The sequence below is a fragment of the Oryctolagus cuniculus genome, chromosome 6 (genome assembly GCF_964237555.1).
Source record: "Oryctolagus cuniculus chromosome 6, mOryCun1.1, whole genome shotgun sequence".
Taxonomy (NCBI): domain Eukaryota; kingdom Metazoa; phylum Chordata; class Mammalia; order Lagomorpha; family Leporidae; genus Oryctolagus; species Oryctolagus cuniculus.
The window spans coordinates 91,833,759-91,850,836 of record NC_091437.1 but is presented as its reverse complement, the minus strand read 5'-3'; the positions used below and the strand labels follow the sequence as shown (position 1 = coordinate 91,850,836).

Sequence of the window (17,078 nt, the reverse complement as noted above, 5' to 3'; positions counted from 1 at the left end):
AAAGCCAACAATGGGGGGATGAGTTGTATCTGTATTTTCCCCAAGACCTTGGGTTCTCCCTCCCTCCCCTTTGAAAGCCCTTCTTTCTTGCGGAGGCCTATTCGAGCGGGACCCCAGAAGGCATGGGAAAGCATTCAGACACAAGAGCATCAACACTAACCTGAGAAGTAGCTGCAGGTGAACTAGTTTCCTTACCACTCACTGCTGCCCTCTCAATGGCTGCAGCTCCTGCCACTTCTGCCTTCTGCACATTCGAATCCTCAGAACCCGGAGCCCCTATTTGTCCCAGACCTTCGCTCCCTTGGGTGCAAGGTGGATTGGTGATGGCTTTCCGGGTTTGGCCTTTATACCAACTAGGGTACAACAAGGGATCCGCAGTTGCTGCTGCTGCAGGGAGTGGTGTTTCAGACTCTGTGGTCTGCTGGGAGCCAGTGGGCACCACCTCCCCCTTAATCAGGACACAGATGAATTCAAAAGTAAAAAAACAAACAAAACAAAAAAGGAAGAAGAAGAAAAGGCAGTCGATTTTAGTCCTCTTTGGGTTTGAACACTGAGCTCTTTGTGTGTAGTGCCTAACTCAATGGTTGTCTTGTACATTCATCCCACACTCTAGGAGTGCTAAAGGCAGAATGCTGAAAATAGCACTCCCTGTCTGGCAGTATGGCACATGGAATCACCCCATTAACTTCTGTGCTTGTCTTTCACCAAATGGTATCCCAAGCAGGTAGAAAGCAGAAGCCTTGAGTGAAAGTTGCTTTTAAAATATCAGATATGGGAAAAGATTCAAGTTATTGACCTGTTAATTTTTGGTATTATATGTGGGACTCCAAAACCTCTTTATAAAAACCAAAACTTGATCTCATTGATCAAATCCAACTCTTATTTAGTTAATACTGTTTTTTCAATGTCAGAGCAGCTGGCATACCTGGAATTTCAAGATTCTAGGAACCATAAACACTAGTTTAGTCTGATTTTCTGAGAAACAGACCATTGACTATAATTCCACCTCTTAGTTTCCCTTCTGGGGTTCTCTTTCTACAGATAATTCCAATCCACTGTGAAAGCAAGTGCAAAAACCTTGCAAAACCTCCTCTTTAATGAGTATGAATTGCCTACAATGTCACAGGCTGGTTCCTGTCTGCTGAAGTGTCATGGAATCAGCATAAGGGTTTGGAGAGGACAGTGACCTCTTGGTAACATAAAATTAGCAGACCAAGTGCAGTGTCTGGGTTGGCCTAATTTCCTAAGATAAGCTTTAAACAATTCTGTCAATAAACAAGCTCATCAAATGATAGATACACAAGTAACCAAGCTTAATTTACTTGCCCAGTGAAGGAAAGATATGATTTTATTTCAGGGTAAGCAACAGGGACATAAACTAGTGCGTTTTTTCCATTTACTTCCTCTATTATCTATGGGAAATCCAAAGCCCTGAAGGTATACTCACTTTTATTTCTTACATGATTACTCACATTATACCCTATATCTGCATTCACAAAGCAAAAAAGTAGACCCAATCACCATGGTGTTGACTGTCTATAAATTATCTTGTCCCACACACAGACACACACTTCTCAAAGACTGATTCCGAGTTGAAGGTGTTATTGCTGGGAAAGTGGTAATAAATTAAACCTTGCCAACCAGCTATCACAACAACGAACCTGTTGAATAACCTAGAAGACTTTTCTTTCTGACAGTGTGACTGTTCTGATATCATTTGTCTGCCACATATAAATGTCTAGCATTTAGTGGTCTTTTTCTTAAGATAGAAAAGATCTTTCTGGCTGTACAGCAAAGAGGCATCCTGCATGTCCTCCAGGAAGCGACTGCTGAATGGTTACCTGTGTTGCAGGGGCATCCACAGCAGGGAGCAGGGCTGCAGGTGGTTCTGGAGAGGAGACTGGAAGTGCTGCTTCCGGGGTAGCCTGGACCTCCGAGACCGACTGAAGGGGCACCATGCCTTTTCCTGGACTTTCATCTTCTCCAGATGACTCTATTTGAATACTTCCCACCTCTTCCACTTCTAATACTTCCTCGCCTCCTTCTTCTCCCTCTTCTATTTCTCCTTCTCCTTCTTCTTCTTCATCTTCATCTTCTGGTAAGGTAAGTTATTTTAAAAATTGTTACAACTACCACTGCATCCTCAAACCGTCAATGGCCAGTACTTCTTGCTCATGTTATGATCAGAACTAGGGAAGTTCTTTCCCATAGATACTTGAGAAGGGCCCAAGAGTGTCATGCTAGGGTGTTGCTTGTTTCTGGTTCAGCAAGAGCAGGACAAATGTGCAGGAACCACCACTATCACTCTTCCTGTCCTCTGTAGCACAAAGTCTTCACCCCTACTGTGCATCATACCCTCACCCTTCAGAGCCTGTTCACACTTCTGTCAGAGTCTGCCACATCTGCAAGCTCCTGCAGGGCTGGGATTGTTACTCATCTGTCTCTGTCAAATGGAAATGTACCTATCTTCCCTATCTCAGAAGATACACGCATGCACACACACCATTTTAGCTTCTTATCTCCTTTGTTCACTGTATATACTCACTTTTTGCTGCAAATAATGTCATGGTTCTTTCCCCAAACCATTGATCTTAATATTCCTTCAGGCAACATTAAGGACAGACAATATTAAGTAATTTTTAAAGAGACTGATCCCAGATAATTTGTTTTGAAAATGATATCTGTGGATTCTGGTGCAGGTGCATGGTATGACAAGTGGTTTAGCCAAGGAGTGTCATGATCTAGATGAGCTAGAATGAGGCAAGATAATCAAAGTTTGGGTCAACTCCAAGGCTATTTTCCTCTTTTCAATTATTTCATAAGGATGAAATTCTAGGAGTGGGATTTCTGGGTCCAAGGGTAAGAGATACATTTAGGGATGCAGTTATAGCTCATGAGATCCATCCAATAACACAGACCCAGTTTTATTTCCAGATTCCTAGGTTCTGACTTATTTTATGACATGTTTCTCGTTCTCTGAAATTTGAACAAGCTAATATGCAACCATATGTAGCCCAGGTGTTTTCTACATTTTGTTTTTATCTCATCCTTAACCTTGTTGCTAATGACACTTTACATCATGGTGGCTAACACTTCGAGTAGTGTTGAAGCTGAGCTATCATCATCACCACCAATTATTATGTATTTCACTATCCAGTGTCAAAGGTCTGATAATGTCATTAAAATAGGCGTATGGAATCCAAAGCTGAATAAACTCTGTCAACAAACTATATGATATTGTAATGAAGAAGAGATTATGATCCCTGTAAAGTTAGTGACATCCATTCCAGTGGTGTTTCTGAATCCCACCCCTTTTCTTCCCACCCAATTCTTTGCAGTGTTTATACACCTGCAATTTTGGTCAAATGGTCAGAAGAATGACGAACACACCTCTGTAAAAATCAATGTCACGTATTACTTTTTCTTCTCTATCGAGGTTGACTGTGAAGTGGTTCATGTTCTCATAACCATGTTCTATTTTCTCCATCTGAAATGCCTTTGATGCTTCAGAAATTCTACAATGAAGACAAATTTTAAACATATCATTGTTTAAAATTTGATAATCTTAGGTTTAAAAAACTATGCATTTGTCTTTAAAATACAAATCACTTACTTTTGTAACAGAGTTTTGGCATTCTGTGAAAGCAAACAAAAGATATGTTTACATAATTCTTTTTGTTGAAGACATTTGTGAGACTTAATTCTTATTATGCAGACTCTGAGAATCTCATAACTTAGTTTCTAATGTCATAAGTCATAGCGTTTTATAACAGAACGTTCTTATATTTAACACAAATGATAATTGAACTGTTTGAATAGATGAAGATAAGAGCATATAGGGGGTTAAAACTTTTGTTGATAACACAGGCAAAATGTATATAAAAGAGTGAAAATGTGATAATAACTTAGTTTACCAGGATCCACCTTTTGGAGTTGTTCTTTGGTACCAGAAAAAAAGACTTACCTGCAAAAACACTGCCATTTCGGGCTCGTCCATGAACTGGATGCCTGATTCAACCAACTTTGATACATTCTCCAAGTGATCAGAATACTTTTTGATCAGAGAACGGACGTGTTCCAGTTTCTCTTCTTGGGTCCGGGTAATGACTTGTGTCATTTCATTCTTCCTTTCCTCCAAGATGCCGTACAGGTAGTCAAACTTCTCACAAAGCTCCTGCTTCTGTTTTCGGCAACATTCCTGTTGGGTTAGTTGGTGTTAGAAACTATTTGAAAGAAAATTCATTTGGAGAAATCACCTTGACATTTTGGGAGACAAGAATATTTAATTATGTAGGCTATTTTTCCTTTTCCTTTAAGCTGCCCCCTTAGGTGTAGATACTCCCTGTGTTGATGCTTTAAAAAAAAATCCCATTTTTATCAAATTTTATATTAAGACACACTCAAAATCTATCAAATTACCTAAGTGAGTCAATGATTATTCAATCTTTTTGGTTTTCTTTTTTCCAAAAGATTTACTTAGGGGGCTGGTGCTGTGGCGTAGCAAGTGAAGCTGCTGCCTACAGTGCTGGCATCCCATATGGGCGCTGGTTCCAACCTCGGCTGCTCCACTTTCGATCCAGCTCTCTGCTGTGGCCTGGGAAAGCAGTAGAAGATGGCCCAAGTCGTTGGGCCTCTGCACCCGTGTGGGAGACCCGAAGAAGCTCCTGGCTTCTGGCTTTGGATTGGCTCAGCTCTGGCCATTGCTGCCAATTGAGGAGTGAACCTGTGGATGGAAGACCTCTCTCTCTCTCTCTCTCTCTCTGCTTCTCTTCTCTCTGTGTAACTCTGACTTTCAAATAAATAAATCTTAAAAATATTTATTTATTTGAATGATAGAGTTACAAGGGAGGGGGCAAGGGGGAGAGGGAGAGGGAGCGGGAGAGGGAGAGGGAGAGGGAGAGGGAGAGGGAGAGGGAGAGGGAGAGGGAGGGAGGGAGGGAGAGAGAGAGAGAGAGATTGATCTTCCTTCCCAGATGGCTGCAACTGCGGGGCTGGGTCAGGCTGAAGCCAGAAGCCTGAAGCTTCATCTGACTCTCTTAAGAGGTTACAGAGGCTCAAGAAGTTTGGCCATCCTCCACTGTTTTCCCAGGCACACCAGAAGGGAGCTAGATCAGAGGTGGAGCAGCAGGGACTTGAACAGGCACCCACATGGAATGTCAGCATCCAGGCAGCAGCTTAACCTGCTACCCCACAATGGTGGTCCCGTCAATCTTCTTGTTATTATAAATGGAGAATGCCTTAGAAATTAGGGCTACTTTTATTCAACTAGTACATTTGGATTATGTAAACTGCAGGTTGTATTTTTTTTTTTTTTTGAGTGTGGGATGTGTATGTATGTTTGCCAATCTCCCTGGGCCTATCTCTGGGTCCAGGACCCTTACAGATGAGAGCAGATTGGGAGCTATAATGATTCAGCCTGGCTCTCCTGCCCAATGTGGATCTTCTTGGGACTCTAGTTAATTTATCTCAGACATCTCTGATCTCTGTACAACCCTAACACATGTTCTTTTGTTTTAGTAAATATTAATCTCTTTGGTGTTGTGTATGACTTTCTTCCCTTACATTACTTTCTGGAATTTCTAAACCACAGTCTCCTTGAAAATAGAATCTGGGTCTGCCTAGAACACAAACCACCTTGGATAGTAGACATTCAGTAAATACCTATTGACTAGATTTTTTAAAATTATGATTCATTTCTCTCCAATTCCTCTACTATTCTCAGAGTGGTGGAGCAGGGGAAGAAGATCTAAACCAGACTGTTGATTGTGAAGATACTCCATACACAAGATCTAAACCAGACTGTTGATTGTGAAGATACTCCATACACAAAAGTACAAGAAACATAGGACTCACTGCCCTGCCTTCCTTGGAACACAACTACTTCTCATCACAGTTCCTAACCAAATTGTAATGCATACAGGTGATTCAATGGTTCAAATAATTTAAATAGAAAATACGAGTTACTGTTGTCATCCATTCATTCACTTAATAAATAATTCACCAATTTTATGTACTGTGCAAAACTGAGAAACTAGGATACAAAAATGGGTTAAACATAGTTTCTATTTGCAAGGAGCTCATAGTTCACTGATTGATAAAGACTATTGATGAGTGATACAATATGTTACAGTAGCTTGACTAATGCAAATATGCCAGAATTTATAGAAGCCACAAGGTGAGACCTTAATAAGTGCTTTGTGTGAGTAGGGAACATTTTCAGTGGAAACATGGGTGTTAGCTCAGGGAAAGCTTAGCGGAAGTTTGGCTTCAAGGGACGAGTATGAGTAGAGGTGGAGGCAGGGGAGGAAAATGTCTGGAGTCTCAGCGGTTGTCAGTATAGAAGGACAAGGGCCTTGCAGCACGTCAAGGCGTGGACATTGCTGGACTTGCCAAATTTCCATCCTTTTAGCTTGAGATTTGGCCTAGGAACTGAAGCCTGTAAGTAGCTTTCCAGTCAAACTTGCTTTTGCTTTATTTTCTTCTGCGTTAAGCTTACAAGTACCATTTGTCCACTAAACCTGAACTATGTCTCTCTGCTATTTAGAAGCCCTATATGGCTTACTAGGAATATGTGATGGCTTCTGGCTTATTCTAAAATGAAGCATTTAAGACTTACATTAAGATGTGATGATGGTAGGATGCATTCATTTATAGTTTTCCTTTTATGTGATTTCATATGTGTGAGAATATCCAAGTTTATGAAAGCCAAACATTTACAATGAGATTGAAGTGAAGTAGTGTATATTTAGTATATTCTCTCAGATCAAATAAAGATTAGATCACTCACTTCCACTTTGACTGTGACCTTGTCTAAATAAGATTGGAGTTGGTGAACTCAAAAGGCTTCCATAGCTTTGGCAGCTCATGACAAGAGCCTAGGGTGATTACTGATGCCATAAACAAGAGTGTCAATTTGTTAAGTCAACAACAGGAGTCACTGTGCACTTACTCCCCATTAGGATCTCTCTCCTTAATGTGTTGTACATGTAAATTAATGCTATAATTAGTACTCAAACAGTATTGTACACTTTGTGTTTCTGTGTGGGTGCAAACTATTGAAATCTTTACTTAATATATACTAAATCAATCTTCTGTATATAAAGATAATTGAAAATGAATCTTGATGTGAATGGAATGGGAGAGAGAGCAGGAGATGGGAAGGTTGCAGGTGGGAGGGAAGTTATGGGGGGGGGAGCCATTGTAATCCAAAAGCTGTACTTTGGAAATTTATATTTATTAAATAAAAGTTAAAAAAAGATTAGATCACTCATCTGGGCTATATAAATGTCATTTAGTGATTTACACGAAATAACTACTTTTATTCCTATATTATTTTCAGTTATAACTACCATTTTATTCCTGTTCTAGTCTTTTGATGATTTTTACTATACTGAGTTTTAATCAAATTATTATAATTTTAATAGCAAGTCTTATTTACTCATACTTTACAGAATAAAAAGTGCTACCCCATGCATGGTCTGTGCTTTGTTATAATTATTATTTCCCTACATACTTTGTAAAGCACTTATAATATTTTCTGGAATTCAGTAAGCACTGTACCGATGTTTGTTAAATCTAGTCGCAAATGTATTCATTTGAATGATTCAGTTGTGGAATTTTGAAATTGCCTTGAATCTTAAAAGTAACCTGCTCAGGTCAACCAGTTCACGAAGCGGAAACCCCAAACACAGCAGAGCAGCCGCTTTCTAAAGGCCTTTCTACCGCTCATTGCTGGTGCCTGCCTTAGAGTCCAGGGCTTCGACTTCCGGGCCACTGCTACTCACAGCACACCCAGATGTGCCCATACTTTTAAGTAACTTTAAAAAGAGACATGAAACAAAGTACTTATGAACTGAATACATATGCCTTTTAATAAGCCCCACTCTGCTGAAGGTAGGCTTTTAAAGGCAGGTAACTTCAAGTAGTTTAAGAATTACATTAATTAGTTAATTCCTTCAACAAAATCCTAGTGTTGATTACATACCAAGCATTATAAATTCCAAAAGCCTGCCATGATTTCTCAGTGTTTAAGAGAATAAAAAGTATAAAAATCGGCCGGTGGCACGGCTCAATAGGCTAACCCTCCGTCTGTGGCGCCAGCACCCCGGGTTCTAGTCCCAGTTGGGGTGCCGGTTCTGTCCCGATTGCCCCTCTTCCAGTCCAGCACACTGCTGTGGCCCAGGAGTACAGTGGAGGATGGCCCAGGTGCTTGGGTCCTGCACCCACATGGGAGACTGGGGAGGGCACCTGGCTCCTGGCTTCGGATCAGCGTGGTGTGCTGGCCGCAACGCACCTGTCGTAGCGGCCACTTGAGGGGTGAACCAACAGAAAAAGGAAGACCTTTCTCTCTGTCTCTGTCTAACATGCTTGTCAAAAAAAAAAAAAAAAAGTATAAAATTCGTCGAAAGTGACAACATAACATGTATGTAATTATTGTATTTTCTAATTTTGAACAGGAAAAAAGCCACTTTTTTTCTTGCTCCATTTGCCTTTAATAATATAATTCTGTGCAAGACATGGCCAGAATTAGACAGTTCTGTTTCAGGAATGTGGAAAAACATGTGTTGTACTTGGAATTATGAAATTGAGGCTTATAAACTTCTAGAAATTAACTTACAATATTCAGAGTAGGCTAATATTGGGTTTATATGCTAAATACACTGAGAAATTTGAAAGTCTCCCATTTTTTCCGACTCTGAGGCTGAACCAACACATGAGACTAAGTTAGACACCCTTCATCTTTCTTCACAACAAGACCATCAAGGTGCTGTGAAAGTCAGAGACCAATAAAGCCTCAGGTTATCAATTCGCCTTCCAAACTTATCAGGGAACAGGTCTGTCCTTTGAAAACAAAATGTTCTCAGAGGCCACCTAGCTACTGAGAGTGATTAGTTTGACTAAATTCACTATGGGCTGAGCCTTTGTAAATGTGAACTCATTACACTTTGAACAGCGAGTTCCTAATAACCTGAAAAGTGCAATGGGAAAAAACCGTGCATCTCTGCATTATCAACATGCCTGCAGAAAACACACTTTAAAGGATGATTGTTACCTGTAAAAGCATGATAACAGCCATGTTTATTTCTTCTCCACAAAAATTTTCTGACATCAAAGATTTCTCTCTGCATTTAGCATACTTTTTCCTTTATTTGAGTAGAAAGATGTATATTTAAACCCAACTCTATGCTGTATACCACCTATACCCCCTCCCACTTCTCTAGAGAATAATTGAATTAATATATACACTTTCGGAACTTTCAATTTTACTTTTTAAAACATTCTCCGCTTTCTTCCCTTTGATGTCTGTGGTTCCATGCTGTGTTCATGCACCTGTCTGAATGTGCTCAGGAGTGAAGCAGCCCCCATCACAAACGCTCCAGGCATCTTGTGATGCACAGGTCCCAGCTGGACCATGGCCTGCCTTCTGGGTCTACCAGGATAGTTATTTATTGGCTTCATAGGAAAACCAAATTAATGAAAGATTTTTGCCATATTTTAACAAAAATGAAATTCATCCCAGCAGTTACGGTTTGAATAATAGTTCAGGTGTCCCCTAGAGGCTCGTGCAATGTGGCTTGGTTCTCAAAGTCCTGTGTTAACAATGAATGGACTAAGGATGGAGACTTCATCTAATTCAGCATCTAGAAGGTAGGCCCAGTGGGAAGACTTAGGCTATTGGGAGCTCGCCATTGGAAAGTAGCTCTTGTGAGAGGGTTGGCTATTTAAGCTCAGTTCATCCTAGTTTCTGTCACTGCTTCCCAACTCATTATGTGATTATCCCTCCATCATCTGGCCTCATCAAATGCCTAATGGTGCCACCCAATCTTCGACTGTGAACCTCTGAAATTATAGGCTGAAATAAACTTCCTAAGTAGCTCCTCTCAGTTATTTTGTTAAGGTCATGAAAAGCTAACGAATACATCTACCTGTAATGAAATGGGAAGATGATGACAGATGACGTATTTGTTTCTAATCAAGGTAAAAACAAGAAAGAAACAAGTAGTCCTTTTAATGTTTCTTTGGAGGTGGGACATCTGTAATATTGACATAAAATCATTGTTTATCTCTAGCCTTCATAGAAATATGAAAAATTGACATTTTAATAATTTTCAGCCATCTTTATATTTTAGTAGCAATAAGATAAAACAAGATATGCAACTGCAAAGAGAAGTGTTCCATGGGAGAAACAGACGATTTTATACTAAAAGAGCAGACAGTGTACCACACAAAAAACCAGGATACCACTGTTTTTAGTAGTCAGAGTTTTGTTGACTCACTTTTCTCCCAGGCATTTATTACTCTGAAATTTTCTGTTTTTTATTTGTTTCATTGTTTATCCCCTCTTCTAGGATAAAAACATCCCCAGAACACAAACTTTTCACATCTAGCTCACTATTTCTCGACCAGTATGTATCCAGAGAATGGTCCATGACACACACCTGAGAAACAGGGTTTGCAGGATTGATCAAATGAGTGAATAAACACAATGTCCATCTAGAAATATTCAGTCCTCAATCCAAAACTTCTGTTTTGTTCTGTCCCAAAGAAATAAGGATTTATGTGGATACCCCAAACCACTGCTTCATTCAGTGCTCAAAAGAAAACAAAAACTTAGGTAAGCAATGTTGGGGAGGCCATTGAACCTCCAGGCAGTTTTAAAAGATCTGTACAGTGAGGGATTGAACTGGATAATTGATATAGTCCCTTCTGACTGTACAGTTCCAAGGCTCTAGGTAGGTCAGGGAGATGTGGATATATTTCAGAGGGTTTTCAGACTCTCCCATTTCTCTCCATTCCTGGACAGCTTTAGAATCCTCTACAGCACTTACATTACATTACATGCCCTGCAACATTGGTCTCAGCGTGGGCATGGGCCAGGTCTCAACAAGGAAAACCTAACACAATGATGACCATTGTTTTTACCATATAAGGAGCACAACTCTGGGACTAAAATAGAGCTGAGATTAGCTCTCAGCCCCTACACTTGTCTCTGAGCAACTGTGGCGCTACCAGACCCATTCATATCTCCCCTGCATTCCTCCAGCATTCATCAAGACACAGTTGCTCAGAGCTGCAGCTTCATTCAAATTACAGTATGTCAAAATGTCCTTCATCAAGCCAACAGGGTTCCTCCCACCACCTCTCCCCACATTCCTGAAAGAGAAAGAATCGTAGGCTAAAGGTCAATAATACTGAAAAGAGAACTATATTAAAGTAGGAAGTTCCTTCCAGGGAAGTGAAGTCCAACCCTTCATCACAAGCTCTTAGAGAAATCCCAGCAGTGCAAACTAGGCTGTTCCTACAAAAGGGATAGACACAGATCCAACACTATGGCATAGTGGGCTCAGCCTCTGCCTGCAGCGTCGGCATCCTGTATGGATGCCGGTCCAAGTCCTGGCTGCTCCTCTTCCAATCTAGCTCTCTGCTATGCCCTGGGAAAGCAGTGGAAGATGGTCCCAGTGCTTAAGCCTCTGCATCTGTGTGGGAGACCTGGAAGAAGCTCCTGAATCCTGGCTTCAGGTTAGCTCAGCTCTGGACGTTGGAGTCATTTGGGGAGTGAACCAGCTGATGGTAGACCTTTCTTTCTGTCTCTGTCTCTCTGTCTTTCTGTCTCTCTCTCTTTCTCTCTCTCTGTAACTCTCTCTCAAATAAATAATAAAAATCTTAAAAAAAAAAAGGGAAGGAAGGAATGTAAGAAAAAGAAAGGGAATAGACACATTAGAAAAACAAGGTCCTCCAGGTACAAGGCTGGGTCCTATCCACCCCCCACCAGCCAGGGCTAACATTGTGCTCCATTTGGGGTCCATGGGTCTTGAGTCTCCCAAACTTAGAGTCTTTTCTACTACATCATGTCATCATCCAGGTCAGAGGATAAACTATGTCATAACTGGGTTATGGCATTGGGTTGTTGGCAGTGGGTGTTTCCTGGGCTAATCCAGACCACCTAGAATCACCTAGAGTAAAGCCCTGAGGCTGAGGCTCAGGTGCGCGTGTTATGACTTGGGCCACATGGCGGCAGATATTTGATGGACTCCGGTCTGCCACAGTCTGTACACTTCTCACTTCCCTGGGACAGGTTCAGTCTTCCTGGGCTGCCAACATCTCCAGTCGTCACAAAGCTTTTTGTTAAAGAACAGAGCTAATATCTAGTTCCATTGCTTTTCAGCTTTTCCCTGTGAAGGTAGGTGCTCAGCTTGGCCACTGAAGTGAACCAAAATTCCGAGAGGCTTCTCCTGCGACCATTTAATTCCAGGGTTCAAATGATCTTTTGTTCTCAGGACAAGCGGCGCTATCCCAGCTGACTCTGAGGATGACCTGAAGAAACAACAGATGGCCCTCGCCTGTGCCTCCTACTCCATGTTAGTTCCCACACACTATGAAGAAGGTGCTAGCAACCCCATCGTAAAATTGATAAGGATGAGGGGGCAGAAGCTTCAGCAACTTGCCCAATGCCAGACCGTGACAAAGTTAAATTTAAACCTAAAATGCAGGGCCAAAGGCGTAGGGTAGCCGGTAAAGCTGCCGCCTGCAGTGCCCGCGTCCCATGTGATCACCAGTTTGAGTCCCAGCTGCTCTACTTCTGATCCAGCTCTCTGCTATGGCCCGGGAAAGCAGTGGAAGATGGCCCAAGTCCTTGGGCCCCTGTACCCATGTGGGAGACCCAGAAGCTCCTGGCTCCAGCTGCCAACTGGGGAGTGAACCAGCAGATGGAAGATCTCTATCTCTCTGCCTCGCTTTCTCTCTGTGTAACTCTGACTTTCAAATAAATAAAGAAATCTTTAAAAGAGAAAAAAACCTGAAATACATTCTTTTAAGCATACATTAAAATTCTGATAAGCACTTATTAAAACTATTCTTATTAGATTCATACTTCATATTTGTAACTGCATAGATAATGTCTCAGAGATGAGAAAAAGCTATTTGGGAATAAAATCACTGTTTCGGAAACACAAAGGTACTTTAAAAATGTTGTGGGGAAGTGAAATTCAAAGATGTTTATCTTGATGCAAAAAAATTGAAATTTACACATAGCTTTTTCATAATGCACATTTCTAAGAACTTATTGAAAATCTCCCACGCAATGGATTTGTTCTCATTGCAAAATCACTGAAAAATTTTATGAAAGCTGGCATTTTTCAGGTATTGAAAATGCTCAACATCAAATATTATTCAACTTGTAGCAGTTTTTCTGCACAACAGAATCATTTTTTTTTAAGATGTATTTATTTATTTGAAAGAAAGAGTTACATAGAGGCAGAGGCACAGAGAGAGAGGGAGAGGTCTTCCATCCACTGGTTTACTACCCAATTGGCTGCAACGGGTAGAGCTGTGCCGATCTGGTGCCAGGAGCCAGGAGCTTCCTCCAGGTCTTCCCATGTGGGTGCAGGGACCCAAATGGAATGCCAACACTGCAGATGGCAGCTTTACCAGCTACACCACAGCACCAGGCCCAATGGGATCATTTATTTCTAAGCCTGCTTGCCTGCCTTCGGTAGGGCCAGAATTAATAGCCTGCTCCTGAGGTGTCTAGTGTCACAGGGTGAGTGTCACCGGTAAAGATGATAACAGGGAGGTTGCGTTTTCTAGGGATGAGGAATGGAAGCCCAGCATGGCTGTCCACCAGCAGAGAGCTCCTGAGTGGTCACCTCCACTCCCACAAGCAGCTCTCTTTCCCAGTCCCAGCCTATCCCTGAGCATCTCCACACTCAGGAAGGCAAGTGGAGTACGGCCACGCCAGGTTCATCTAGGATGACTCAGAAACTCTCCATCAGCTTGCAGTCCAGAGCTCAGGGAATGTCTGAGGCTGAGCCTCTCTCAGCCAGGACGACTAAACCGACTCAAATCTCTTTCACCTGCCTCCAGCTCACACCACAGAGGGAAAATGCTACTCCTTCTTTTAGCACTAGAATCATTCTCAGAGTAGCCTTCACCATTACTGTAAATTCACAGCAATTGTGCACATTTTTGTTTTATAATTTAAATTTTATTTATTTACCTGAAAGAGAGAGGGAGAGCAACCTTCTAACTACTGGTTTATTCCCCCAAATGCTTGCAACAGTAGCTGAGCCAGACTGAAGCCAGACCTGGAACTCATTCCAGATTTCCCATGTGAGTGGCAGGTTGAGCCATAATCTGGTACCTTCCAGGATACACATTAGCAGGAAGCTGGATGGAAGTGGAACTGGGACGCAAACCCAGGTACTCTGATAAGCGTTATAGCATCAAGGATATAGCATCACGTAGGAATCATAAAGTCAGACCTTCTCCAGAGGAGCCATCAGAACTGATCTGAAAGAACTGTACTTATCCAAGTCATATTCATTCATTCATTCATTCTTTATTTTATTGGCTATTCAAAATTTCAGACTCATTTTATAAAAATACAAGATATAGGAATAGGCACGTCCATAAAGAAGGCCTTGAAAAATCACCTGCAGTCTCACTATTCACTGCTTGTAACTTTTTGTGTGTTCTCCTCCTGCTGCTCTCCTCCACCATGAATGTAGAGGAGGCTATATATGGGACATATATGCATTCTACCCTCTTATATGTGAATGCATGTATCCTAAAAGCATATATAAATACATGTTTGCCATTATTTTTCATCTTATTTCCTTGTGAAAAAAATCCAAGAGGTAAAATAAGCAAGTAAAAGGAGGTGAACACTATTAAAACTCCTGCCTTGGGGCCAGCGTCATGGTGCAGTGGGTTAAGCCTCCATCTGGGATGCTGCAATGCTGGTTCAAGACCCTGCTGCACTGCTTCCGATCCAGCTCCCTGCTAAAGCCCCTGGGAACACAGCAGAGGATGGCCAAGTACTTAAGTCCCTGTCACCCACATGGGGACCCAGATGGAGTCTCCCTGTTGCTGACTTTGGCCTGGTCAGCCCCGGTTTTTGTGGCCGTTTGGCCATTGTGAACCAGGAAGAAGAATGCTCTCTCTCTCTCTCCTTCTCTCTCTCCTTTTTTTTTTTTTTTAAAGATGTTATTTATTTGAAAGGTAGAGTTACAGAGGGAGAGACAGAACTTCTATCCACTGGTTCACTTCCCAAATGGCCACATTGGCCAGATCTGGGCAAATCTGAAACCAGGAGCCAGAAGTTTCTTCTGGGTCTCCCACACAGGCCACCTTCCACTGCTTTCCCCAGCCATAGCAGGGAGCTGGGTCTGAAGAGGAGCAGCCAGGACTTGAACTGGCGCCCATATGGGATGCTGGAGCTGCAGGTGGAGGCTTAGCCCACTACACCATCAATGCCAGCCTGACCGTCTATTTGTCTGTCTGTCTCTCTTCCTCTCTCTCTCTGCCTTTCAAAAAAATAAAATAAATCTGAAAATTAAAAAAAATGCCAATTTGTAGTCTCATCTTAAAGTTCGCAGGGAATAGTTACCCACCTCCTCCAGTAACCTAGGAAAATATGTAGATAAAAGGGTGTCACGTATGACAAACGTTATTATTAGGAAGAATGGAATATCTTCAGTATCCGCACTAAATCCCATCAGCTGGACTAACTTCACACCTGTTCCTGCTTGTCTTTGTCTCAGAGGAATTAAGAACAGCTGCTTCCTACTGCACCCCAAACAACCTCCAGGAAGAGAAATCTGTGGTTCCATTTTTCCCTACCCTCTTAGTGTCCTTTGATGTGGCCGGAAGGGACCCTGGATTGTTTGCATTTACAAGGCCCCACTGTGACCCACAGGGCTTTTCTCCTGGGCGTGTTTTCCAGCTGCTCCATCCCAGACAAAAAAGCCCATTCCTCCCAACAGAGATCTCTGGGAAAGGCCCCAGCAGACTAGAGACGCATATAGAGATGACCTCACTCGCCCACAAGCAACACACTCCTATTTATACGCCTAAGACTCAGCCTGCTACTGCAGTGCAGATTCACGGCTCAGTGATCAGATTGTATGGTCTTGACCTCTACTGTAAACGAATTCCAAGAAAGACGCTCCTGCGGCCCATTTCTGAATCTCTTTGGGCTCATCACCCAAAGAAAGCTTTCCTTCTAAAAATGGTTCCCAGATTCATCACAGATCTCTTTAGGAATATGAGCGTGGAGAAGAAAGGAGATTGAGTTTAATCATGTGTAAATTGAAAATGAGATAATTACAGCCAAGTTCTTGAAGCTGTCATCTAGGAAATGGCCTTTGGCTTTAATAGAACTTGCCTTTATAATGATGAAATAATAAGAACAGCCAGCACTCTCTGGGGACTCACCACATGTCAGGCACTGGGCTTAGCATTTTGTTTATACTTGTTTAATTCCTCACAGTAATGCTATGAAGTGAGTACAATGATTACCTCATTTTTACAGAGAAGAAAACTGAGACTAGATGTACTTGTAGACATACAATGTATCTTACAAACACAATGCTTCATTTAAAGAAAAGTAAGAAGCACTGTGAGAAATCCAGCAGGCCATGTATAAAGTTAGAAGATTTGCATATAAAACAATACCCATTTTTTTGAGAATACAGCAAAACAGAACATCAACCGTGGTTACCTAGGGGGAGTAGGACAGGAGTGGGGGGTGGGGATGGATAATAACAGGTCTTGCAGGTAACAATGAGGAGGACAAGGTGCCATGAACTGAGCAATACAGCACCTTAGTCCTCTACACCTGTGATCCAAAGAAAAGAACAGCCCTGAAGTTTACAGCAGGGAGAGGTTAGTGTGAGGTCACTTCAAACAGACTGTGGAAAAGTGGAATTCATAGGAAGTTTATTTTGGGGCAAAACTTTTTGAAACCCTTGCATAGCTTTTCTATAATATGCATTCTCCACAAACTTTCTGAAGACTTCTAGCAGATTGCTCTGAGTTACAGAACCAGAGACCTAGAATCAAACCCAGGTGTCTTATACTTGCCACCTACGTAGTATGGCTCTAACTAGCCTGTGAATCTTCAGTTCTTGAAAAGATATCTGCCACATAGCTAAACCTCATTAGGATGCCACATGTGGCCTTCAGTACTTACAGTTTATATACATTTCTAATATATTTATTAATTTACTTGTAAGGCGAAGTGATGAGGTGGGGGTGGGAATGGAGAGAAAGAGGAAGAGAGAGAGGGAGAGAGAGAG

At 41.8% G+C, this 17,078-nt stretch overlaps 1 protein-coding gene across 10 annotated transcripts in view; it reads right to left on the bottom strand.

Annotated features, from left to right (window-relative positions):
• Positions 1-17,078, bottom strand: part of TRIM55 (tripartite motif containing 55) — a 53,732-nt gene that overhangs the window by 22,924 nt on the left and 13,730 nt on the right. For 5 of the 10 annotated variants that reach the window (XM_008255584.4, XM_002710444.5, XM_051843811.2 and 2 more), the window contains exons 5-9: positions 3,965-4,198; positions 3,614-3,636; positions 3,391-3,515; positions 1,842-2,095; positions 161-448 (exon numbers count right to left, since the gene is read on the bottom strand). In XM_008255584.4, the coding sequence (XP_008253806.1) occupies positions 161-448; positions 1,842-2,095; positions 3,391-3,515; positions 3,614-3,636; positions 3,965-4,198 (924 nt within the window). The remainder of the gene's footprint in view (positions 1-160; positions 449-1,841; positions 2,096-3,390; positions 3,516-3,613; positions 3,637-3,964; positions 4,199-17,078) is intronic. The other 5 variants (XM_002710445.5, XM_017341356.3, XM_008255587.4 and 2 more) reach the window with 2 other exon arrangements.